The sequence below is a fragment of the Pelecanus crispus genome, chromosome 5 (genome assembly GCF_030463565.1).
Source record: "Pelecanus crispus isolate bPelCri1 chromosome 5, bPelCri1.pri, whole genome shotgun sequence".
Classification (NCBI taxonomy): Eukaryota; Metazoa; Chordata; class Aves; order Pelecaniformes; family Pelecanidae; genus Pelecanus; species Pelecanus crispus.
This window is the reverse complement of record NC_134647.1, coordinates 35,730,379-35,755,170: the sequence shown is the minus strand read 5'-3', so window position 1 is coordinate 35,755,170 and position 24,792 is coordinate 35,730,379. Positions and strand designations below refer to the sequence as shown.

The 24,792-nt window shown below is 37.2% G+C and overlaps 1 protein-coding gene across 2 annotated transcripts in view; it reads left to right on the top strand.

The window, feature by feature from the left end:
• The window catches only part of GLS (glutaminase), a 69,351-nt gene that overhangs the window by 31,217 nt on the left and 13,342 nt on the right, over positions 1-24,792 (top strand). The window contains exons 8-15 of one of the 2 annotated variants that reach the window (XM_075711330.1): positions 1,433-1,465; positions 1,731-1,789; positions 2,917-2,983; positions 3,530-3,580; positions 6,046-6,222; positions 7,364-7,495; positions 9,381-9,473; positions 10,330-11,163. In XM_075711330.1, coding sequence (XP_075567445.1) covers positions 1,433-1,465; positions 1,731-1,789; positions 2,917-2,983; positions 3,530-3,580; positions 6,046-6,222; positions 7,364-7,495; positions 9,381-9,473; positions 10,330-10,476 — 759 coding nt within the window. In that variant the 3' untranslated portion in view covers positions 10,477-11,163. Of the gene's footprint in view, positions 1-1,432; positions 1,466-1,730; positions 1,790-2,916; positions 2,984-3,529; positions 3,581-6,045; positions 6,223-7,363; positions 7,496-9,380; positions 9,474-10,329; positions 11,164-24,792 lie in introns of those variants that run through there. The other variant, XM_075711331.1, reaches the window with a different exon arrangement.

Genomic DNA, 24,792 nt, shown 5'->3' with positions numbered 1-24,792 from the left:
GATTTTTTTTATCTTACTGTAAATTAGCTAGATACTGCTTTTAAGAGTAAGGTTATTGGCCTTTAAACATAAGGTAACCACTGGTGCATAATTTTGACAAAACAGTGTGGTGTTCCTTTCAGCTAGTGATCGTACGTGTACGACTGCACATCCTCTTGTAGATGAGCTGATGCATGGGCTTCAAAGATTTATCTGCAACACCCTAATCCATATACAGAGACTGGCTTTACGCATTTCATTAAGTAAAATACTGGTTGATATAAAGCTTCAGTTTTTTTCCACTTCCTTCCCCATTCCCGTACTAAACACAGTGCAAGTAGTGTCTTGAATTGTTTGAGATATGTTTAAACAGAGTTTTGTTATCTAAATAGAGTATCTTTAATACTAAAATTATTTATAGAAACATCTTCTCCAGATACATCGTTTCCACTTGTGTATGTGATGCCATTGTGTTTTAAACTTCCTTAAAAAACTCTACTTGGCTACTACAAAAAATTAAAAACTCCCCCAATAGACCATGTGCTATTTTTTTACCTCCTACCCTTCTTTTAACATGTTGCTGTAGGAATTTGTGAAAGGTCGCCTGTCAGAGACCTGTAAAGAATTAATGCATCTTTAACTGGCAGCTACTAAATTTGAGAATGTTCTTAAACGGGAGGGGGGGTGGAAAAAAGCCCCAAAATAACACCCCTCGTCCTCCCTGAAAAAACAAACCAACCAACCCTAAAAATTAAGTTTTACTAGCATCCTTATTAAGTTGCATTTAGATTTTTCCTTACATTGTTAGCACAATGATGTACTCTGTGATGTGAAATTCTATTTTTCTATTTAATTTTTAATAGGTAGGACGTTAATCAGCTATTAATCAAATCAGATATTTTTTTATTAAATGCGATTATTTTCATAGTAAGGTGTAACACTTTATTTTAAGTCTTGAATCTAAATTCTTAGTATGGGTGCTAGCCATGGAAATATTTCAACTTCAGTAGCCTGAACTTTCCTATGCTCAGCTCTGTTGATAATATAAGAATACCTTTGGGTTACTAATCCATAAAAAGTTAGTGTTTTCATTATAATTATCCTGATTGTAGTTACTTTTGTATTTTTTGCTTTTACTACATTTACTTATGCTAAACACGTAAAGTTGAATAGAGAGCACTTAAAATAAAGCATACCTTTTTCAGTTTAAATTAATTTCCAACATACAGGTGTTTGATAAGACTCTTATAGGATTATTTAATTTAAACGATAATTAAAGATTTACTTATCTAACACTTTAATTTTTTCATTAATATATGAAATGATTGTAGTACCTTATTCTTAATTAGCCTCATACCTTAGTTATACGTGTTAAAAATCCTAATACTGTTAATTGAACTAACTTCTTTCTTATGTTAACAATTTTTGTAAATTATTTTTTCTTTTCTTGCAGCAAGGAGCAAATAATGCAGAAAAATTTGACTACGTAAGTTAATGTTATAACATTCCTTTTTTAACTGAATTCAGTGGTAAAAGTCAAGATGGCAAGGGAATTGCAAATGAAGTTCTAGTAATTTCAAATGTTTTGTCTTTTTATCTGTACTTGGTTGTTTAAACGTTTAGTGATTTGGATTGCATTTGTAAAATTGTGTTACAAGATTTAGGGTAAGACTGGATTGAAAGTATCAGTTATAACCTCTTCATGTCTGAAAATGTTAGCATGCTTCCCCCCTCCTCTCTGTCTCTAACAGGTGATGCAATTCATGAATAAAATGGCTGGTAATGAGTATGTTGGATTCAGTAATGCTACGTGAGTATTTTTTATTTGCGTAACAAAGTTAGATGGAAAATGCCTCAACTGACAGTTGGTTTATTGAGCTTATGGTGAAGTTTAGTTATTTACATTGAAACCATCATTTAATCCCTAATATTAGAGGGTGTCTTTGGCTTCAAATTTGCAAGAACTGAAGTTGTGCATATCTCTGACATCAGTGTGGCTAAATCTCACACAAAAGTGTCGGTTACCTCTTCGAAATTACATTATTCTTAGTGCTCTGTTGGTGCTGTGGCAGTGGGAGCTGTAAGTGTGACTCTTACCTTCCTGGCATTCGTATTAAAAATTAAATTGCATGTTGATGGCCGTGTATCAAATGTTTAGAAATCATACTTTATACAATTGGGACTTTTTATGCTTTTTTTATTTTGCATATTTAAATCATTTTGTAAAACAATTCCCCCCCATTAACTCAATGTATATCATTCCAAAAATCTTGAGAGCTTTTCAAGGCAGCACTGGGAAAATCATAAAGTTTCGATACAGCAGAGCTGCTTCCAAGTTGCTAGTTGGCATGCACGTGCGAGAAGCAGTATGAGGTAACTAGTGTTGTTCCTGAGCTTTGTTAATGTAAAGGTGTTTACCATGGAAGGAACCAGGCAGGAGAGAATTATCTACCCTTATGTCCGTACAGATTCCTCCTCTAGGTTTCATCCTGAACTTAATCATCATGATAAACAGTGCAGCCAACAGTCTGATCGCTATTTGACCTGCGACTTCATCCTCGGATTCCTCTCTAGTTTGGTCAGTGTTGTCAGTGAATGACCCTTTCACTACAGCTCGTTGTGGGATGTTTCATTCCACTCTGGCCTTTTTAGAAATGCTTCTAAGAGCAGGATCTTACACTTCTTTGCCTTATCTCCAAGTCAGCTTCTGTATGTGTAGGTAACCCCTACTGTGTGTACTTGGATGTCAAAGTTAATTCACTCGAACTGGGTGTACTGGGGTGAGTTTCTGTGGCAATTTCTGTCACGTTAGTAGAATATGTTCAGAAGTAATTTATCCTTTACATGCAGTTTTACTGAATTGCGTGTTTCTCAAGTTCAGCGTTTTTTGAAAGTTTGACATGTTGCCCTGTCTTTTTTTTTTTTTTTTTTTTAAAGGTTCCAGTCTGAAAGAGAGAGTGGAGATAGAAACTTTGCAATCGGCTATTACTTGAAAGAAAAAAAGGTTGATCTCTTGTTTATTGTATTTTGAAGGCTGTGGTGGGTTTTTCCTATAGTCTGTGAAGATTTTTAGTTTATTTAATGTGCAGTATGGCATGAATTACTCTAATACTGTATATGTTTTCATACCGTTACTCAAAATGCTGTCATTTAGAAAGTATGATACTTATGTCATTCTAATAGAATACCTGTAATCTTTTTCTGTATCATAGCCATGATAATTTGTTTTATTTGTTGTAACGTGCGTAATCTGTGCTGTACAGATGACTTTATAATACTTTTAAATGCATTTTGCAGCTTGCTGATTTAAAGATTTTCAAAGCTGTACTGAAAAATGTTTTAATACTTAGCTTATTGACCTCACTGTGCTGTTATTTTTAAATCTGATGTGATTCAATATTTCCACTTGTTACATTGAAATAAGTACTTAATTTTAAATCTGCGTAACGTGCTAACAAGAATATAGCTTAATGTATGTCTATCTAAAAGTGATGTTTAAAAAAAAAATAATGGTTTTTACCTAAAGTCTCTCTTTATTTTTCTTCCTCAGTGCTTTCCTGAAGGCACGGACATGGTTGCTATACTAGACTTCTATTTTCAGGTAACTGACTTTAAAATTGAGACTCAGTATAGACTTAGAATACTATTATATTACTGTATATATATACACTATATATTAGTATAATAAGTGGTAGAAGCTGCTTTGTTCAAGATATGAAGGCTTTAACGGCTTATAGTTAAACTTGTCAGCTTCTGTTAAACTCTGGAAATGAATGATGTACGTTTGATGTATCTAGGTTTGCTTTTGTTTAGGTGATGTACTTAGGTGTCTTTATTGCTAATGCAAACTAGCAATAGTCTTTAAAACACTAGTAGTTAGAAGCTTAAAATGTCTTGTATTACTTCAGTGAGTTTGACAAAATATTTCTGCTTCTTTGGGTTGCTCTTCTTTATTGTACTGTGAAGTACTTTAAACTCCGTGTGTAACTAAAATAGTGTGTGCATGCTCTATTGTAAGCTCAAGGGTAGTGTTATAAATGAAATAATATGAATATCTCCTCCTTTTTGTTTGACTCAATGCTTATGAGTAAAACAAAGAATCTAGTCATATATTCTCCCCTCCCACATTTTTTTTCTTTTTCACTTTCAGCAAGTTATTTGCAACTGTCACAAAATGAGAACTTGGCAAGAGTGAGGTATTTCCTCAGTAAGGGTTTCCTAATGTTAAAACATTCAGAACTCAGTCAGCTCTGCTGCATGTAGTTCTCCAGAGGCAGTTCAAGTTGTGTTGCTCATACAGTCTGTCTGGGATAGTTTAAAAAAAAAAAAACCAAGTCCAGAGTTCTCAAAATTAATTGCTTTTTGATTCATGAGACCTGCCTTTTACTTATGCAAATTATAAACAATATTTTTTAAAATGCAAATTTTATCTGAGTTTTTTGTATTGGGATGCACCTGCTCTAATCTTTAAATAGAATGACTGTTTATGAAGTAAGGTATATGTGATTAGCCTTAGCTGACCTCTTGTTGAGTTGGAAGCTAGGTACAAGCTAATAGTCTACTCTGAACTTCTGTTATTACAGAACAAAACTGATTAAATTATTTGAATTTACTGTTTAAACATGCTTTTTAAATGTTTCCTATCCCACTGCCTCAAGTCCTGATACACTTCTGAGTGCAAAGCTATTCATATGTTAAGAAATGCCAAAACTGACTTTTCTGAGGTATTTTAATTTGGCCTCATTTTCGTGCATTATGATCTCTAATTTCACGACTACGTGTCATTCTTTTTTTTTCCCTTGCAAGATCCCCTTTTCACTCCATACTTGGAAAAAGGGCAGCTCATATATGAGCGGCAATTCTGTTTTCTTCTCACTGTACAATGCTTACTTGCAAACAGTCTACTTGGATTCTACTTAAAAGGCTAGTTATCTCTTTTTGGGGGGTTTTCTGTGATGCTCCTTCCTCCCTTGTGTAATTGGGAACTTTCTGAACAGGAATAAACTTATTTTCCTATTGTCTGTGTAAAGTGAGGATGGATTATTCTCATTTTAGAGAACCAAGGTACAAAATGCAGGTGCTTAAACTGAGAACCTAGAAACACTTTTTTCAAAGTAGGTGATATTATGTAATACTTCATATGTTTAAAACACAGTTGCCATTTTAGATGCGTCTCTGACAATCTCTTGATTTGCAACTCCAGTTGATTGGACTAGGATGTATTGAGTTTGGCACCCGGAAAATAAGAATTCCAGGTAGTAACTACTCATGCAAACTTGGCTTAGGTAACTTCATGAAGTATCATGTAATGACTGTTTGGCAAAAGCAAGAATACCAGCACTAGTTTGTTTGCTTTTCAGAGTAGCATTTCAGCTTCAGGTTGAAACCAGCTTATCTTTTGGTTTCTGCAGAAATGAGGCAGCATCAGGTGATGGCATCATATCACATTTCCTGATGTGTCACCAAAGTATGTATAGTCTGTACTGAAGCAGGGATCCTGGGAGAAACTATCACATGGTCGTATCATTAATCTATCAAGAAGCATATATGAGAGAAAGGTGAAATAAGGCTGCATCAGTAGGAGGTGCTGGCATTAAGACTTGCATGTGCTAGAGTTTGCAGCTTTAAAATGTACTTTTAATAGACGTGTGTGGTCTTCTAAGGCTTAAAAAAAGCCACACAAAACAAACTCAAATTGAAAAAACCCAGTCATTCTGTGGCTTTGCCATTTAAGCAGATGCAAAATACTGAGATTGTTTCCCAGACCTCTTCCTCTCAAAGGAACATAAGGGGGGGCGGGGGGAGGAATCACGTGGAGACACTAACCTGTGTAAAATACTATCCTAAACTATTAAGAGGGCTTACAAACACTGTTGCTGGGATCTTTATCATAGGAAGATTCAGACCATATTAATTGATGCTATTAGCATCACCTGTAATAAATGTTACGCTACAGGTTATTTTACAAAACGTTATTTCTATAGAGACATATTGTTGATCCTGCTATAGTTGGCGTTATTGTGCTAGAAGTATCACTTCTTATGATCTCAATTTCTTTTTCATAAGCTTTGCTCAATAGAAGTAACGTGTGAATCGGCAAGTGTGATGGCAGCAACTCTGGCTAATGGTGGCTTTTGCCCAATCACTGGTGAAAGAGTACTGAGTCCTGAAGCAGTCCGGAATACCTTGAGTTTAATGCATTCCTGTGGCATGTATGACTTTTCAGGGCAGTTTGCCTTCCATGTAAGTAGTTTTCAGTTACTAATTAGTGCTGACCAGGAAGATTAATCTGTGTTACTGTTTTCCATGTTCCAGGGCTTGCTTGCTTGCTTCTGGGGGAGGGGGCGTTACATGAATTGTTTAGAAATTGAACACACCATATGGGAAAATCTCATCTAGAATTCATGGCACTACTAGTACCCAATACCTTACAGTACTTACTCTTCTCTGCCACTTTGCATTTGGGAATCCTTTTCACATTGAAGCATATAAATACTGTCCCTTAAGAAAGGCTGTTCATGAGGGAAACAGGTGATTGATGCAGATGTAACTGGAAACAGCATAACTGAAGAAATCCTTCTATGTGGTAGTAAAGGATAGCAGAAAGCCTCTGCAGATTGCTTTTTCTTCATTGACTCGGGCTGTCTCATGAATTACTCTTGTGTGTCATAAAAGTGGCTGTCATACACAGCATATGTACCATGCTTCTATTTTCCAGCAGTATGTTTCTTATAAGTAAGTATTTCAAGATGTAGTGCATCTTATTTGTGTTTTCAGCATCTTGTTTCAAGCATTTTTAGTTTTTCCTCATTGCATACATGTAAAACTGATTATGATGCTCTGTGTGACCTAAAAGTTACTGCTTACAGAGCTATGGGGATATGTGATATATTTTCTGTAGGAAAAAAGCAATACCTTTATCCAGATTGTAAATAAGTAGGTTATTGCATGACTTTATGGACAGAGTCTTCTGTTTTCTTAGGTTTTTGTTTTTTACCTTTTCCAATCGGGGTTTTTTTTTTTCGGTATATAGCTTTGTACTACTGCCTTGTTGCAAACTGTTCATGACAGATACGCTTATGTACTACTGCTTAGTCATAATTGCTTTTTGAAAAAGATAATTCAAATCTATTATAACTGTATCGCTGACTCTGTTTTACTGAGAGCGAGTAACTTTATGATTGTGTATCTCGGATTGCTGTGATTTGTGCTTCAGGTTATTGTCTGTCTAAAAACAGATAAGTAATAATGCTTTCCCAGCTTAAAATGCTTTCCAGATCTATGTTTTATAAATGTTGCATAACCTTCAGTAAAATGCTAATGCATTGTGTTACAATAGTGAAGAATGTTTGCAGAGGACAGTAATTCTCTAATTATTCTATAGGTTGGTCTTCCTGCAAAGTCTGGAGTTGCTGGTGGGATTCTTCTGGTTGTTCCTAATGTCATGGGCTTGATGTGCTGGTCACCTCCTTTGGACAAGATGGGCAACAGTGTTAAAGGAATTCACTTTTGTCATGTAAGCAGCATTGCCTTCAGTGGCATTTTTTTTGGTGGTGGTTTTTGGGTTTTTTTGGGGTTTTTTTTTCCACTTTTGCAGCTGATGTTTACTGAGCTTCAGTTAGTACAGCTGGGATCTAAGTCAATTAAATAGTGATTCGTTACTCTTCCATACATAGCAAGTTTCATCTGATCCAAGGGTGAAAGTCCAAGAAGAGACGTTTACATTTTAGTAATAAATAACACTAATTCTGTGAGCATTAAGAAAATATGATGCCAGAAACACTGGAGAAATTTGTTGTGGAAAAGCTTTGAAAAGGAACGCTTCATGAAGTAATGAAAGAGCTGGTCTGTTGCATGCTGCATTAGAAGCTCTAGAGCTCTGTTTATAGGCTACTTTTCCTCTCCAGTTGTAAAGCAAAGCATTTTGAAAACATTGGAAATGCAACTCTTATTTCATTACAATAAAAGAATAAGATTCTACTGAAATGTTGCTGTTCTGATGTTTTTTTTTTTTTTAACCGATTTTTGTAATCAATCTGTCATAAAACGTGTCTTCATAGATCAGACACAATTGTTGGGCAAGCTTTTCTTAGCTTTGTCTCTTGCTTTTGAAAGGGCTGTGGACAGTCTGTTGGTAGCAGCATTAGAAACAGGAGAGATTTTGTAGAGTACTTTGTAACGATTAGTAAAGATGTTTTGTGGGAGAGGAGAATGTAAAAAATGTTGTCTTCCCTTTTTTTTAATTTTCTCCCTAAAACCACCTTATAATACTGATTAAGTAATTATGAATGGGAGGAAAAAAGTTTCAAAAAAGAGAATAGTAGGCTATCTAGAGCCCCATAGGAAATGCAGGATTATTGATAATGCTTTGGAAGTTGAAGGCATAACTAGGCTCCTCCCCGCCCCCCCCCCCCCCCTTTTTTTTTTTTTTTTAAGTAGTGATGACATTTAAGCTGCAGTGATACTAGTTTAGATGGACTTCAGTTCCTGGGGTGAACGCTTGTATGACTAGTCTTCACTTAGCTTATCAACAACAGCATGGGATTTACAGTGAGCAAGGGTTTAGTTCATGTGGATGAGCAGCAGTTAAAACTTTTCATACTTCTATTTACCTAACATCTGTACAGCTGCAAATTAAGAGTACTAAGAAGTTACTACTGCCAGTTTAAATACTTTGAAGTTTCATATGAAATACTCTTGTGCTTGATAATTTAAATATAAAATCATAGAACAATAGGTACGTGAAGGATTTACTGTATTTATTCTGTATTATAATGAGATGTAAAAACTGATAGACGGTCATGGCATACAAGTAACATGAATCATTGAATCATTTAGGTTGGAAAAGACCTTTAAGATCATCCAGTCCAACCATTAACCTAACACTACCAAGTCCACACTAAACCAATTAAGGGTAGAGTAGCAATTTCAGAATGTAACATTCATTTTTAAAAATACAACAACAGGGCGAAGTTCTGTAATTACAACCTTTCATGTTGTAATTCAAATGGCATTAAAATCCATTACATCACACATTTTCTTGTTTCATCCTTTTGATTGAAGTTTTATGTACTAGACTAGCCCAGACTATTCTTCCTGTTCCTGAAGTGTTTCATACAGCTGGAGTAGAAATACATAAAAATAGATATTTTGCAAATTGCTGCTTGTTTTGTACTACTTTGAAAAGGAGTTTAAAGGTGGTGTTGGAACTTAATGATATCATCGTATTATGTTCAAAGGGCCTTACAGACATTGGTATTGATTTATTAAATAAGCTTCTCTTATTGCTGATTTAAGTTACTAGGATATGATGTAAAACATAAGTGGTAGTATTATTATAATCTGATATGCATTTGACTATCATACACAAATAATAATGTATGTTCACTAAATATTTGCAGGATCTGGTTTCTTTGTGCAATTTCCATAACTACGATAATTTGAGACACTTTGCAAAAAAGCTTGATCCTCGCAGAGAAGGTGGTGATCAGCGGGTAAGTTAACGTGTATTTAGTGTATTCCTTGTAGGCATCAGAAGAAAAACAGGAAGTTCTTCTCTAAATGCAAAACTGCTCAATGACATGTATTGCATCAAAGCTTTCAGATAAACTAGTTAGTTCACATTATTAGTGGACACTTACCTGTATACATTATTAGTGGACACTTCCCTGGGTGGACAATGCTATCACAGGGTTTTGTGTAGTAGAATTTCATATTAGATTTGTAACTCCATTTCATGCAGTTCATCTCCCTTGCTACAGTAAGTATGTGGTATCTGATAATTGCAAAGCGTTTAACTGTACTGGTTGCCTTAATAAAGATTTGACCAGCTGGTGGGCTTAGCCTTTCTGTCCTGTGCTGCAATGCATGAGATGTATGTTCAGCATTTTTTCAGTGATATGTCTGAGACCACATGACTTGCTGAGAGTTGCACAGGCAGTGAATTCAGGTGTTACAGTGATGTAGACAAGTGCCTGTTACTAAGGAAGTGGTATAAGCAATCTCTGGGAGTGAACTGAATCCACTCCAGCTACATGTACAAAAGATAAAAGTGTGAGGGTGCTTGAGATAAGGAAAAAGTCTTTGCTTTTATTACTATTGATGTTTTAACTAAGGCATGAAGATTTCAATAGGAGAAGATACAGTAGAATGATTTTTAAAGTGCTTCTATTTGCATGTATACGTCTAAAAAATACCCGATTTGGAATTTGAAATTTTTGTAACTGGAAAAGAGAAAATAACCGTTTATGTGAAGAGGTGAAAAACATGGGTCTATTAGCATTGACTGCAAGTATGGATTTTTTTCATTCAAATACACTAATAAATAATGTATGTTGCTTGAACAACTAGCATTCCTTTGGACCAATGGACTATGAGAATCTCCAGCAAGAACTTGCTTTAAAAGAAACAGTATGGAAAAAAGTGTCACCTGAATCAAACGAGGACATCTCCAGAACCGTAGTGTATAGAATGGAAGGTCGGGGAGAGCAAAACTAAACAAATGGGTTCTAGCTTCATTAAACTCTTCATTTTAAAAACCCTCAAGCATCTCCAGATTTAACTTTGATTTGAATATTGTTTGCCTGGTGTTTCATTTATATATATACATTTTGTGTACATTCTGTATGCTATACCAAAAAGACTGTCAAAGTTCAAGGGGGGGAAAAAAGCACATGCAAACAACAAAAACCAAAACTGTTAACTGACTTTTGTAGTTACAAAAGACATTTACTTTTTTAAAAAAAAAAAAAAAGGTAAATCTGAATGTTTTGAAAGATATACCACTTTTGTGTATATCTGTCTATTTTTGTTTATATCTGAGAATTTTAAGTAAATTAACTTTAGAGCTAAGCAAGAACTTACGATGTGTCATCTGATCAGGGTCAGCATGTAAAGACAAAAGAATTTTAATTAAATACAAAGTAAAATAGTGTCAGCAAAATACAGCAAATCCATGAATCTCTAAATAATTGTATATTAAGTGGAGATAGGTTCTGAGTCATGTTATTATTCTCTTTTTTTTAATATGAGCTTTCAAATTGCTTTGAACAGAAATGGATCCTTTGGATATGCCGTGCTAGTGAATTCTTTTTCTTTTTTTTGATCAGACCTTTAATAATTATTAATGCTAACATTTAAATAAAAAGAGCAAAAATGGCTGGGGAGGACTGGGAGAAGCGGGGGGGGGAAAAACCCTGCCTGTTTGCAAGTTAACTAATGCAGCAGAAAGATTTCTTACCAAACTGTTTTGAGTGTCTTTGCTAGCTGCTTGTACTGCCAGCTGGTAGTTATGACTCAGAAGTCTGCCTTACTAATAATGCTGTGCTCCACCCTAGAGAGGAATGTAAGCAATCTTGGTTTTAGAGTGGTAACCAACCGAGTAGTGAGCAGGAAATATGTTCAGAGCAAAGCAGATAGGTAGATATTATTAAAACTGTTTACAAATAACTTATTTTTCAACTGCAAATGTGTGTGCATGTTCATATATAAGATCAGAGGTTTCATTTACTTACATGTGAGCAAATTTTTTAAAAGTTATCGTTAAATTGCTACTTAAAATGATAGTGAGTTTGCACCTCTGCCAGCTTGCTAAGAAACGGGACTTGCATTCTTCTACAGGCAATCGCATCTGTTCATCTGCAGAATTTGATAATTTTGAGTATCTGGAGTAGAGTGTATCTCGAAATGGTGTATGTAAGCTTCGAATAGGCTCAGTGGGCAGTGCTGGACAGAGGGCATAGACTTGCTAAATTCTTGACACTTGTAGCTATTACATTCTTAATGGTGCTAAAAATCTCAGAAAATTGTTCTCTATTTTTAGAAAGTTTTCCCCTTTAAAAGCTTGCAGATCATTTGACATATCCTGCCCCCTGTACACATCACGCAGAATCCTGTTTATAAAACTGTTGAAAACTTGTCCAAGTAATGATGAACGGTATTATGTCGTTGAGTATTTTGAGACAATGCCAGATAATTCCTTAGTAACACCTTCACCCCTTCTGCCTGCCCCCTCCCCCAGTCCCTCTCTTTAGTTTATCTGAAACTCCAAAGTGCATTCATATGTGAGTTTTGTATAAGGGGAGAGTTAGGTTTTTCCTGCCCCTTTTCAGACCCATCTAGATGTTTGTGAATTCAGGAAGATGCATAAAGTGAAGCTGATGCTCTTTGAGAAAGCAAGCTGTTCTTAATTACTCTGTTTAGGTATTGTTAGTTTTGCATAAACATTTGATATAAGCTCTGACTAAACTCCGAATAATCTTCATCTAGCGGTGTGTTGTAAAAGGATGGGCTTCCTGTCTTTGAAGTCTAGGATTAAAATGTTTAAGCAAAACAATACAGCACATCAATTTTCAGTGAATTTGAAGTCCTACTGGGATGACGAGGTAAATATGTGGTGCACATGTCAGTAACAAATGTCAGTCGTAAACTGCTGAATAATAGCTGTTCTACAATCTTATCACTGATGATAAGGTTTGGTTTGTCAGTGCCTATCTTGAAAATAAAGTAAAATAAGTAAAGGCGAAGTCTTGAATTATAAAAATGTCTCACCTGTTCGGGGATTTTACCGTAAACTGGTAGTTCCAGAGACATAGCAAGTATTCAGATCCTGCAAAACTATGTGTCTTTACCTGAAAGGCCCTCAGTTGCAAGAGGGAACATAAGGTGTCTGTGCTGCTAATGAAAAGTATTTACAGTGATGACATGTTGCCTGTTAAATTACTGATTTAATTAAAAAAGGAAAATGTATGATGCAGGATTTGCTTGATCTAATTCTACACACATTATTTTCTGATTTTTAGTACTATTTGAAGCTACTTCTAAAAACATGGTTCAAGATGGAAAATTGTTCCATCTGGGTTTCAACTTGAAAATAAAAATCCTGACCATAGTTATGTTTGTCAGTTACATACAAAAGTTATGGTAGAGGCAAGTCCTGCATGGGAAATACAAAATTAAGGAAACTACTAGATCTGTAATATGCATAATAAGAATATTTAGGGTACAGCTTACACAATCGTGACTTTAGATTCTATATATTACAGTTCTGTAATATATGCTTTTGAAGCCTGTCTCAACTTAAGGCAGCCTCTAGTTAGGAGGGGTCAGGAGGAGACTCCTTGGACCAGTTGTTTTGTAACTTGCCTACGCTCACAGTTTCTTCTTCTGGCCTGCCATGTCTGCAGATGGCTCCTGTTTGTGGCAGGGTACACGGATCGCTGGGACCGTAGTTAGGTCTGCCATGACGACTTACCCATGCCTGCATTATGTTTGGTGAGCGGGTCTGAGAGAATGGGGTGATAGAGGCTAGTCATTGAATGTTTGAAGTCTGCAACCGTTTTAGTGTTCACCTGTGCTACAGTAATAGCAATTCTTGATATTCAAGCATTTTAGCTGTTTGTTTGTTTTTCTTTGTCAGCATCATTAACATTTCATTAGAAATGTAAATGCTTTTTAAAATTTTATTTTAGCGTTTGTGTTGTACTTTTTGGCTCAGTTGTTAAGTTACCTGTCTCGTTTTCCATTTTTCATTTGCATTGTATGTTATTTATGTATCTCGATTTCCAGCATGCTTATTTTTGTATTGTTTAATAAATTTATTTTAAGCTGATTTTTATTGTATTTTTTTTCTCTCAATGGAGAACAGATTTGTTCGAACACATTTTTGAGACTGCAGTGAGATAGTGAGCACTCCATTCTAAAAAAGATAAAATTCTGGAAAAGTAGGTGCAGTAAGCAGATTTGGTTAAACCACTCACTGAAAACCTTCCTGAGATTTCTTAAACACTTTGTACAATGATCTAATTATTTTTCTCTTTGAACTGTTATCTTAGAAAGTTGAAAGCAAAAATCAAAGTCGGGAAACTTTCTCACCGTGACTTGTCTAATAAAAATGTCATGGTGCAGTAGGATATTAACGTCACTGTGTATTTGTGTGGTTTTGAAGATACTAATTCAGTCACTTGGAAAACATGTGGTTAATGGTACCGGTGCCAGGGTAGTAACCGTTTATCTTGAGCATTATGAAGTGAAAAATATATCTTGTAATAAATCAGGCATAGCAAGGAAGGTGGTCCAAAAACCACATCCTCATAGTAGCAGCAGTGGGGTCTGAACAACGGTTAGTTGACTCTGGGTTCCTGGCAAAGCACTTGCCCTTTGTCACAGGCTTATTTTTTTTTCCATGAAAATTTATTTGCGATACTAAATAGTAGATGTATTCATAATGTGATGATTCCGAGGCAAGATTTTGTCACTAGAGACATGCCCATACTGAGGATGGCTGTAGTTACTAATTTAGCTTTTCTGTAGATTGATTTATAAACTGCAGTTACTTGTACTATGTTTTTAAAATTAACTGTATGTTCATTGTACATAAAATAACACATATCAAAAGAGTTTATTCTCTAAAATTCACAGAGACGAGGAAGGGTAGAAGAGTGGTAGATACAAAGAGAGAACTACAGGTGATTTACTGTAGAATTATTTTGGCTCTTATGTTTTGGTTTTTATTGAGCATTTGTGTCAAAAGACCGGTGGGTCGGTAAATGAATAAAAAGGCAACGGAGTCAGAAGGAGGGTGGGTGGGAGAGGGGATGGAGTATGTTGGTTTTTCATTGTTCTTTCTTCTCTTGGTCTTGATACATACATGTCATTGATGCACAGTAGTTAGCTGGGAGCAAAGTAGTTAATTATGAGCTTCATAATTTACATATAATGTTTTAGTATCCTAAAACATTTTATAGTTTGTAGGCTTTTAGTATTTTATTTTTTTAATTTTGTTTAAATACTTCTGTAGTTTTCTGGTGGGAGTTCAGAAGCGGTTATTCCAGTGAAGGAAGAATAGGCTTTTTTCAGCGGAGTTCTTACTCGGGTGACTAAATACACCAAAAAATTTGTCTTTAGTGCAGAGTCTCTTTTGAGGAATTTGAATGTCACAAATGTTTCAAGTAGTTGCAGGGATGGTAAGAGTCTTTAAATCAGGTAGCAATCTAACTAAAACTTGATTATTTTTTTTCATCATGCTAGTATCTTGTCTGTTCCACACTTCTTGTCCTGTCTAGAAAATGCATGAGTAAGTAGTGTGCATAATGACATCTTTTAAAGGATGGGTCATGCACAGCTCCATTTTCATTCAGGAATTTACGTCCTGGTATGTTGAATAGTTTGTTGCAGTCTTAATTATTAAACTACCTACTTTGAATCAAGTGTGGTTTCCAATTTACCATTTGCTCCTTCTAGAGAATATTGTGTGCAAAATAGAAATGTCCTGTTTCCTTTTGCTTTTCATGCAAGAAGAAACCGATTTCATTACTGGCTTCTAATACTGCTTTATGCAGACTTTTGAATATCACTTGAACACTTAGCATTTAAAACTTTTTGCAAGACTGAAGTGGCACAGCTCCGCACATAGTTACTTCTGAAAATGCACATGCATTTCTTCCATGCGTAGCAGGCCTTACGTAATAATGGTTACATCTGAAGCTGCAGTTTAACTAAAGCAAGCCCTACAGTAGAGTTTAGGTTTGCCAGAGTGTGGTGGTGGCAAGTTGGGTTTTTTGCATCAGGGTAAGTAGTTTAAGCAGAATTTAATTTAGGTAATGAAGCTGACACAGATGCATGATCTATACTAAGGGTGTTAAGAGTTAACTGGACCATGCAGATTTTTTAAAAAAGGAAAGACAAGCGTGTTTACACATTGGGAGAATAATAGACACTGGCACCTCGGCACTAAGGCTGATGAGGAAACAGGGTTGAGGGAAGGACAAGGGAAAAAGGAAAGAATTTTAAAATGCTTTTCTACCGTCAAAAATGTTCCAGCCAGCTGTACTTTCATGTATTTCATTTATGCAGCAGGCATGCAGGGGAGCACATCCGTTCTAAGGTAAAGCTTCCTGTTTTAACTGCTGCTGTGCTCTGATTTTGACCTAGCTGGCACATAGCTGGTGCCTTCTGTAGTGTCGTCCGCATGCTTTCCTGATACCAGTTATGCTTGCAGAAGGCAAAAGCTGTCTTCTGCATATCTTCCTTCCAGACTTCCTCTGACCCCTTTATCTGATGCGTTACAGCAGATCTTCTTCGGTTAAGTAGCACTATTACTTTGTGAATTACGGGCAGGTGGCCGTGCTTCTCCTGTTAGAGATAAGTGCACATTAATTTCATCATTATTTGGTCAGACTTGGAATAAAGTCTGGTCTTCCCCCCGCCTCCGTATTTGCGCTTCTGTTAATCTGTTTGGCATGATGATTTTTCAGTGAAATTGCTTGAATTGGATTCTTATTTTTACATTGTTGAATATTCTGGAAATTTGAAGTAATAGTTTTGATAATACAGTCAACAAATATCTGTTACTTTCTTTGGAAGGTTCTTTAACAGCTAAGTGCTATTGTTAAGTAGGCTTTTTGCTTGAGTTGCCAAACAGCTGGTATACAGAATTTGACGTATTCTTGTGCGCACTGTAAACTGGGACTTTATCTTCATACTGTATCTCTTCTTAAATCAGGTCAATTTTACTTAGCTGGGTGCAATCATCATAACCCGTTTGTATGACGTGCAGGAGATTGTAGTGACTGTAAGCAACCTAAGAATAAAACCATAAGGTCATAGAGCTTGGAAGGGATCTCTGGAGATCATCTAGTCCAGCCTCTTCTCAAAGCAGGATCTAACATCAGCTAGATCATGTTGCTCAGGGACTTTGCTGGTCAAGTTTTGAAAACCTCCAAGTAACCTCACTGAGTAACCCATCCTGGTGCTTTACCACTTCGATCATGAAGAATTTTTTCCTAACCTCCAGCTGAAATTTTCCCTTTCTGCAGCTTGGGATGGTGACTCCTGTCTTTTCACTGTGTGTGATAAGCTTACCATCATGTGGAAATCTGGCCTTTAGGGAATCCTAGAAGCAGTGTAGTTAAAAATGGCTTTTGGTCAGCAATAACTGACATTTTCACCTCCTGCTGTATTTTCCTACTGGATCCTAAATATTTTCTTTCATTGTATCATTGAAAATAAAGTGATTTAAGGATTTGAAAATGCTGTATTCCCTTTATTTTCCTATTAAAGAGCAGCAGGCTAAATGCAAACATGGCAGTATGTTATTTGCTGAGGGACAGCATGTTACTATTAGGACCCCTTGTGATCAGAGCGCTTATCAAAACAATGAACTGAGAACACAAGTGGAGTGATAGGAAGAGATAATGTTGCTTGCTTCCTGTTGATGTCATTCACTAGTCCGCTTTTTCCTTGAGGCAGGCAACTTTATTGTTTGTTCAGGAATTACTCATTCAAAATCAATTTTTTTGGCCTGGTAGACCTGGTTTTTGTTATATGCCTAGCTTTGGCTGGCTGTATGGTAAGTGCATTCACACTTCTTTTAAAGGACTGGTCTTTTAAACTTTGCCAACCTGTAATTGTTTCAAGACAACTAATTAAAACGTAATCCGGTCTGAGAATAAACTGTTCTGATCAAATATGTTTAAAAAAAAAAAAAATCAAACAGCCAAACACCCATGCCATTGCAGCAAAGGATTAAGAATTATGATTGAGGATATGGAGAAGCAGGCTGAAACAGCTGAGTATGTTTTGTCCCATGTACCAAAGGCTGATGGGGAATAATATGACTGTCCCCAGGGTTTGGAAATAAAACCATGGAGGTGGAAGATCTGTTTAAGCTAATAAAGATTTCCGATGCCAGAAAAGCAGGTACTGAATGAATAGTCTGAAAATTAGAAGAAGGTTTCTATAAACATGTCCTAATAGTTTAGAAACAATCCTCCCAACAAGAGCAGAGTAAATTTCTGGTAAGATTTCCTCTATTCTGCTTTCAGCCTGTAGGGTGTAGTCAGTCTCTTGCTTTTAAAGTTTCAGTAAGTGTCTTTTGAGAACATCCTCCTTTATTCTGGGAATAATTCCAGCTCCGAGTCCTGTAGTTAAGACTAAACTGTCATCCCTAAATTGCGAAGTACCTACAGCCCGGTAAGCGGGAGCATTACTCTACTCGGAAAGCGGGAGCGTTACTCGGTTGTGTGGATATCAGTCATAGTCAATAGGTCCTTGAAAAGGCAGGCGTTCTGTTGTCCTGTCTGCTTAATACAGCTAGCGTCACTAAAGCACCCATCAGCATTCTGCTTTATTCGTGTGGCTATCGTTGATCCCAGTCCTTTGGTCCTAAATCTTGCAGTGTTAGTAATGTCTGTATCCACTACTTCAAAGGCTCTTGTGGTTTTTTTTTTCCCTGCACCCAGAGTCATCTGGTCAGCATTCATTCCTCTTGTTAAGATTTCTGTATATTCTGTATGCTTTTTGTAGCAGAAGTGTTTGCAGGGGTTAGCCTATAAAAGGACTGAACAGGAACTACCAAAGTCTGTATCATGAGATGATGGCAACCCTAAGATTCCTGTTAATAGTTTTCTGCAAGAATTATTTTACCGTTTTGGAATTTCCAGTCATCATCATTTACTGAGAAAATGTTATTTCATTGCTGATAAGAAATGCTGAAAAACTTTGACAGCAGAGTAAGTTAAAGCCTTTGAGAGGGTCATTCTTTTTTTTTCCCACATAACTTTTATGCTTTGGACATGGCAGCAGGATTCCAGTATTCCCATCCAAAATACTGATAACAAATGTGTACCACCTAAACCTGAAAATTTGCCTGGTCTTCATCTTTGGACCTGAAGGGTAAAAGTCTTTATGCCTTAAATGTTTCACTTGATCTAGTAAACTTTTTGTTGAAGTAATTTGTCTGCCTACTATTTCTTTGTCATACCATTCATGGCAAACCACACAACAGTAGCATCTTCTGTCATGAGGACAGGAGTCAGATCGGATTTTTCTATTACTCCCTCTTGTTAAGTCACGGTTCTCTGGAACTGCCTGATTCACTATAGTTATTCTAACTTGGTTTTCCTTATTAGGTCTTCAAAAATCTTGCTGGCATGATTTATGAGTTAATGAATGTCCATGAAAGGTTTTTGGTTTTTTTTTTTTTTAAAAAAAAAAAAAAAAAGTGGAATCAGCCAACTTTAGGTCTTAAGTCTAGTGAAAGATGATTAGATTTTTCCTTCATGTTTTGGGAGTTTTGTCAGTGATACGCTTAATTCTGTTGTCTCCAAGTGTTAAAAAGTGTGTTAATTCATTGATACCAGAAGAAGTCAGAAACAGGAGGTGGAACCAAGCATGACCATGCTCATTGTAATCTAGTCAAGGCAGTTTTGGTACTCAGGTTTCTCTCCTCTTCCCAGTATTCTTACCTTTTCAAATCAACATAATCGTCCCCAAACAAAGGTCACGGGTATGAAGCGAAGGATAAGACATCTGGAAGTAATTGTAAGTGAGTAGCACTTGAGATTAGCTACTCTTCTACCAGACTCATCTATTAGTCCAGGCATGCCTGTGCACGGGGAGGGAAGCTCTCTAGTCACATCATCAGCGTCTAAGCCCTGGTGAAGCTTCAGCATTAGTTACTGAAGGCCTTCTGTGTTGAAAAATTTAGCATCATCTGTGAGTTGTTCAGGGGTATCTATGACAGAGCAAAATCGGCTGTGTCCATCCTAGTACCTGTTCTTAATACTGCGTACCATAGTTGTGTGTAAGGGAATCGTGAGGCCTTTTCACAGGCATTGTCAATGGCTCTGAATCTTGAGCTGACTTCTGCGTTCTTTTTTCTGTGTACCCCTTGAACCAGTTCATCTTTCATGGTGGTTTTCTTTGCTACAAGGGGAGAGACACAACTGATCATGCACTGCTCTTTCCCCAACTTTTCCCACCGTCATGCTGAGTACCTCCTGCCCCTAATGATGGTACAGGAAAGGAGAAACTGCCCCATCCATACACCCTGTACATTGTTATGATACTACGTACTCCTTCCTACATAAAAATGAGTTTGAATGGTCTAGGTTGGGGGGGTGGGGGTGGCGAGGCTTGTATGCAGGGATTCAACTAAACTTCGGTTTGTGTAACCCACTTTCTACCCCTGGAGTTCAAGTTCTGGAGTCAGTATTGGTGAAGGATTGAGTCCTCTGCCTCCGCTGGGGGAGGCGGTGGTGGGAGTGTGGGAGTTGAGAAACATGGCTGGCCAAAACAGTCTCGGCTCACCCCATGGGGCTTACACATCTCGGGAGTGGAATAGATGGGCATGGTCTTTCTGAAAGTGTATCAGTGACTGAAGGTAAGTAGATGTTTCGCTTCATCTAGTAAATATTTTGTTTAATTATTTAACTTCTAATTCACGTTAATTAAATAGTCTTATCTGTAATTTAAACAGAATCACTTTACTAATACTTTAGAATTAATCAATAACCAGAAGAACTGCTAAGAAGTTGTTGCAAATTGACAGTGTTTGTTGTCATGAAATAAGGTCTCTGCTTCCATAGCTTGCCATCTTCAAGCACAGCTGTCAGTGATGTTGTTACTGTCTTTCAGGCACTTCAGCAAAAACAAACATGGTATGAAGCAGACTATTACTTATGGATTTACAAACTATATTGGAAACATATAGTATTTTAAATTTCATTTACAAGATACTAAATCTCATCATTTAAAAGTTAGAATAATTAAATGTAATCTCTGAGCATGCAGTGGCTGAAGCAGTTGTAGAACTGAGCTCCTGTCTGTGACTCTTGCTTTTTCTTTGTGTGAGTTAAAGGATATTTCTTTGACTCCTTGAAGAGCTTGCACCTCCTGCCTGTTAGTATTTAAGATGAATTAGTCTTTTCACAGGTAGAGAGGTGTTATTTTGAGGAATACCAGCAAGACAGACTCTTTCCAGAATTGTGTGTCCACTTGATGATCATCTAATGAGCAAGAAGTTGGTATTGGAAGAGGTGAATTCTGGTTTAGTCTGTCTTTCATAGCTCCAAATGTGATCAGAAGAAAAGGTGACCTTCTGCTCCCAATTACTGCTTCCTGTGTCCTTGGTAGGGTTTTAAAATTTTATGCAAAATAATATGTTAACAGAGCAGAAAAGATGGACAAACAGTTACGGTATTGTATTAGCTTGTAGCAAGTATAATTTTTTGACGCTTTTAAATACCTAGATTATTTTAAAGTATTCTGATGGAAAAAGGACTTTGGGCAGAGATGGGCAAAGAAAATCAGTTTACTGTAAAATGCAATATATTGATATTCTAATTATTTGCAATTTCAGGTAGGCATACTCTGGTACGTGAGACTTTTTGACCTGTCTCTAAAAGGTTTGAATGTGAAGGAAATGTGAATGCTAGAAATCGATTCAGAACTAGTAGATGAGTAGGGGGGGGATAGAGAGAAACCATCGCTGCGTGGCCTGTACCTCCAAGGAGGCTGCCCTTTTGTGACTTTAGCCTATGCATTATCCAGTAAAGGAGATTGACAGCTGTTTTCAGGGTCAAGGAGGGGCTTTATCACCACCCCCTCCCCCAAGTCAAGAGACATCTTCAGTGTATATATTTGGTTTAATTAAGTATTTCTTATATTCAGCTACATGTGCGGCTTCTGTGACCGATACTGAGATTGAGCTACCAGTACAAGCTTGTTTGTCTTTTAGTGCTCCTGTGTCTGAACTTCAGCCAAAACTCTTTGTTCTCTTTTCAGACTTTTAACGGGACACTTTTAGGACCATAGAATTGTTTCGTCAGTATCTACCTGCCAATTTTAAAATATACGAAATCAGAAGAAGAAATGCCCAGCTTTATTCTGAAAAATTGGATTTGGATTTGAAACAGTTTTAGAAGTTGAATTGTAATAGGAAAGCACTTAAAATCATACTGGGATTTTGACCATCTTGATATACAATTACCAAAAAAAATCTCAGGATTGCTTAATTTTTTCTGCTGAATTGATCTATTTGTTAGCAAACAGTAGCACCTGTCTTAACTTCTCCCACCTTCCTCCTCACTCTGTCTGAAGTGCAGTCGGATGCTGAGGTGAGGGGCAGTAGCCGCAGTGCTAGCCCTTCAAGGGCTGCCCTTGAAATTCTCTTTCATACGCTTACTTGCTGACTGCTAACTGAGCAGCCATTCATTTCCCGTAGCCTACCCAGCTGCTCTTAGGAGCTGCTGACCGCTGTCATCCTGATCTGTAGTTAGATCGATAATTTAAAGGTCAAAAAAACCCTTTTAACTTACAAAATTATCCAGCACATTTGTATCATTTTTAATAAAGTCACGAAAAAGCAGTAATGTTGCCTAAAATAACATGTTCCTGTGTAATCAGCTCAACTATCCAGATGCAGTAAGCTCTGTATGTAGGTTACAGAGCACTGGGCCAGGTCTTTGTTGCGGTCATAAATGCGATTAACTCATCTCAGTGATTCCAGACTGAAAGCTGCTAGTACCGTATTGCCATCTGATATAGCCAAGGGGAGACGGAGAAGCTCTTCTGTGAACCTGGGTAAATAACTAACTGGCTTGCTGGCTTGCATGAGGTTTTTGTAGCTATAGCAGTGCAGCTGGTTTAAAGCTGCCTTGGGTATGTATATGTGAAAATACAGCTCCTTGTGTGGCTGCAGTCTAGACATAACTCACGGGAGAAGAAGCTTTTCGGTATAGACATGAATTGTGTTTGAACATGACTGCTAAAACCTGTAAGGCGGTTACCGAGGAATAAATAAGTGTTTTATGAGTCTGTTAGTTTTCGACCAACAGCACAAGCTACGTGAATAATTGCTGTGCAAGCTGCATTTCAAGTTCATTCCACCAGGGAGACTCCAAAAATAAACTCTGCGGTAGCAGCTTTGAAAGTTGCTGTTGCAGCTTTGCGTCCAAAAATAAATGCTGCACCCACAGCTCGTAAAACTAACGGCGCTGGGCATCATCCTCCGTCCTGAGCTGCAGGGGGGAGCTTGCACCATCTAGAGGAAAAGAAATGATAGTTGGTGTGTCAGAAAATGGACTGGAGAGAAAAATTTGTCGACAAAGTCTTGTTTCCTGGGTTAGTTTCAAAACACAGAAGAGTAAATATTTGCAGATTCTAGGTTATTTTTGCACTTTCTTCAAATTACCTGGGGAAACAAGGATCAGTAGTGCAGAAAATAGGCTAAAGGGGTGGGGGAAAAAGTCCCGAAGAAGAAACAAAAGTTTTATGGAACAGCTTGCCTTGTTTGTGTATTCAGATATTTCCATATGTCATTAATGTGTTGTAAGGGTATGCATTAATTTATTCACATGTCCTCTGATTATTTGTCGTATAATGGGAACAAAGGCTTTCCCAAGGAATTCTGATATAAACTTTTTGTGAGCCTTGTGTTCATTTCATGTCGGGCAAGAGGCTCTGTTAGACGCAGTTGGCCTTAGGCTGCTGTAGAGGTGGTCCCTTGATCACTCTTACTCGAGCCGAAAGACGCATTTTGGCATGCTTCAGAAAGTTATTTAGAAAAATCACCTTTTCTTATGTAACTGTCAGTTTGCTGTAGAATAAGGTAACTTTGTGGCTCAATCCAGAGGCTGCTTAGCGTGCCTTTATGGACTGTCCATCCCTAGAAACACTCGGGGGCAGAACCTCAGCAGGCAAGCTCTGAGACTGCTTCGGAGCCAGCCCTCACCTGGGTGGCACCTAAACTAATCTGGGATTTGGTGAATAAAACACAGCGCTTAAGTTCGGGCGTTGTATCCCGGCAGGCTGCTTGCGCCGGAGTGGGGCGGGCGGGTGAGTGCGGACGTTCACGTCTCCGCCGTGAAACGGAGGTGACGCTCGGCTTGAGTTCGGAGATCTCCGGGTGAGAGGCGTTGCACGTGCACTTCTCCAGCACTGGCGCGGTGGACATCGAAATAACCAGTTTCAGTCCTTCAAATACTCTGGATCTAACAGAGATCTGTTTGTGCCAGACTGAAAGCTAGCAGTTTTAAACGCTGTAAGAAACTTACAGCGGGAGGACAGAGTAATAGTTACGTGCTTTTGATGAACCCGTATTGTTTGCGTTGGATATTTGTTTAGGGTTCAGTCTTAGTTTTTACTTTTAAAAGTGTATGTTTTACTTACCCTTAGGTAATAACTTCGAATTCATTTCAGGGCAAACAAAGCAGAAGCTCAGTTCCAAAGATACTGACTTTCAATTGAGATTTCTTTCCTTACAAAATACAGCTTAATTTCATACTGAAGAATGGTATTTTTAAGGAAACCTATGGCTCTCTTTTAGACTTGAACAGTGATTTTTCCACGCTAGCCTTGTCAGCAGGCCCTGGAGAGCAGATTCCACTTTACTGCAAATTAATTGTAAATATAAAAATGGCCAATTTTAAAAATAAGCAGTCCTGCCTAGTGTCTGAATGTATAGGCACATGCGTTCCTCTCTGAGATTAGTCTCTGGTTTATTTTTGTCCTTTTAGGGACTACTTGCATTCTAGGTTTCATTTCAGAGTTGAGCAGTTTTTTTCTGAATTTTGTTTTGAAACCTTACATGCAGGGAAAAAGTCATCTATAGGCTATGCTTCGGCGTAGTTGAATTACCAGTTCAGTGTGTAAAAACAGGGTGACTGAATCGTTTAATCTGTGCTCTAGATTCACTTTTTCTGAATTTTTTTGTTGGTGGTGGTGTTTTGGTTGTTTTGTTCTGTGTTTTTTTTTTAAATAGGCCACCACTCCTGTTTCAGAATTTATACTGGCGCCTTTTAGATTTAAGGATTTTTTTTTTTCCACTGATAAATAAACATCTAGAAATCTGTAATTTTTCTGGAGAGTGGGAACAATGATCTGCTTTTGCTGCATACTCAGATGACCCTCATCATGGGATTGGCTTTAGGAGAAGTAGAAGAAAAGCGGTACTGTGAAGTCAAACTTGGGTTGATTTTGGAGCTTTTATGACCTTGTGCATCCCCTCGCGGCTTACGTAAACTCTTTGCTCCT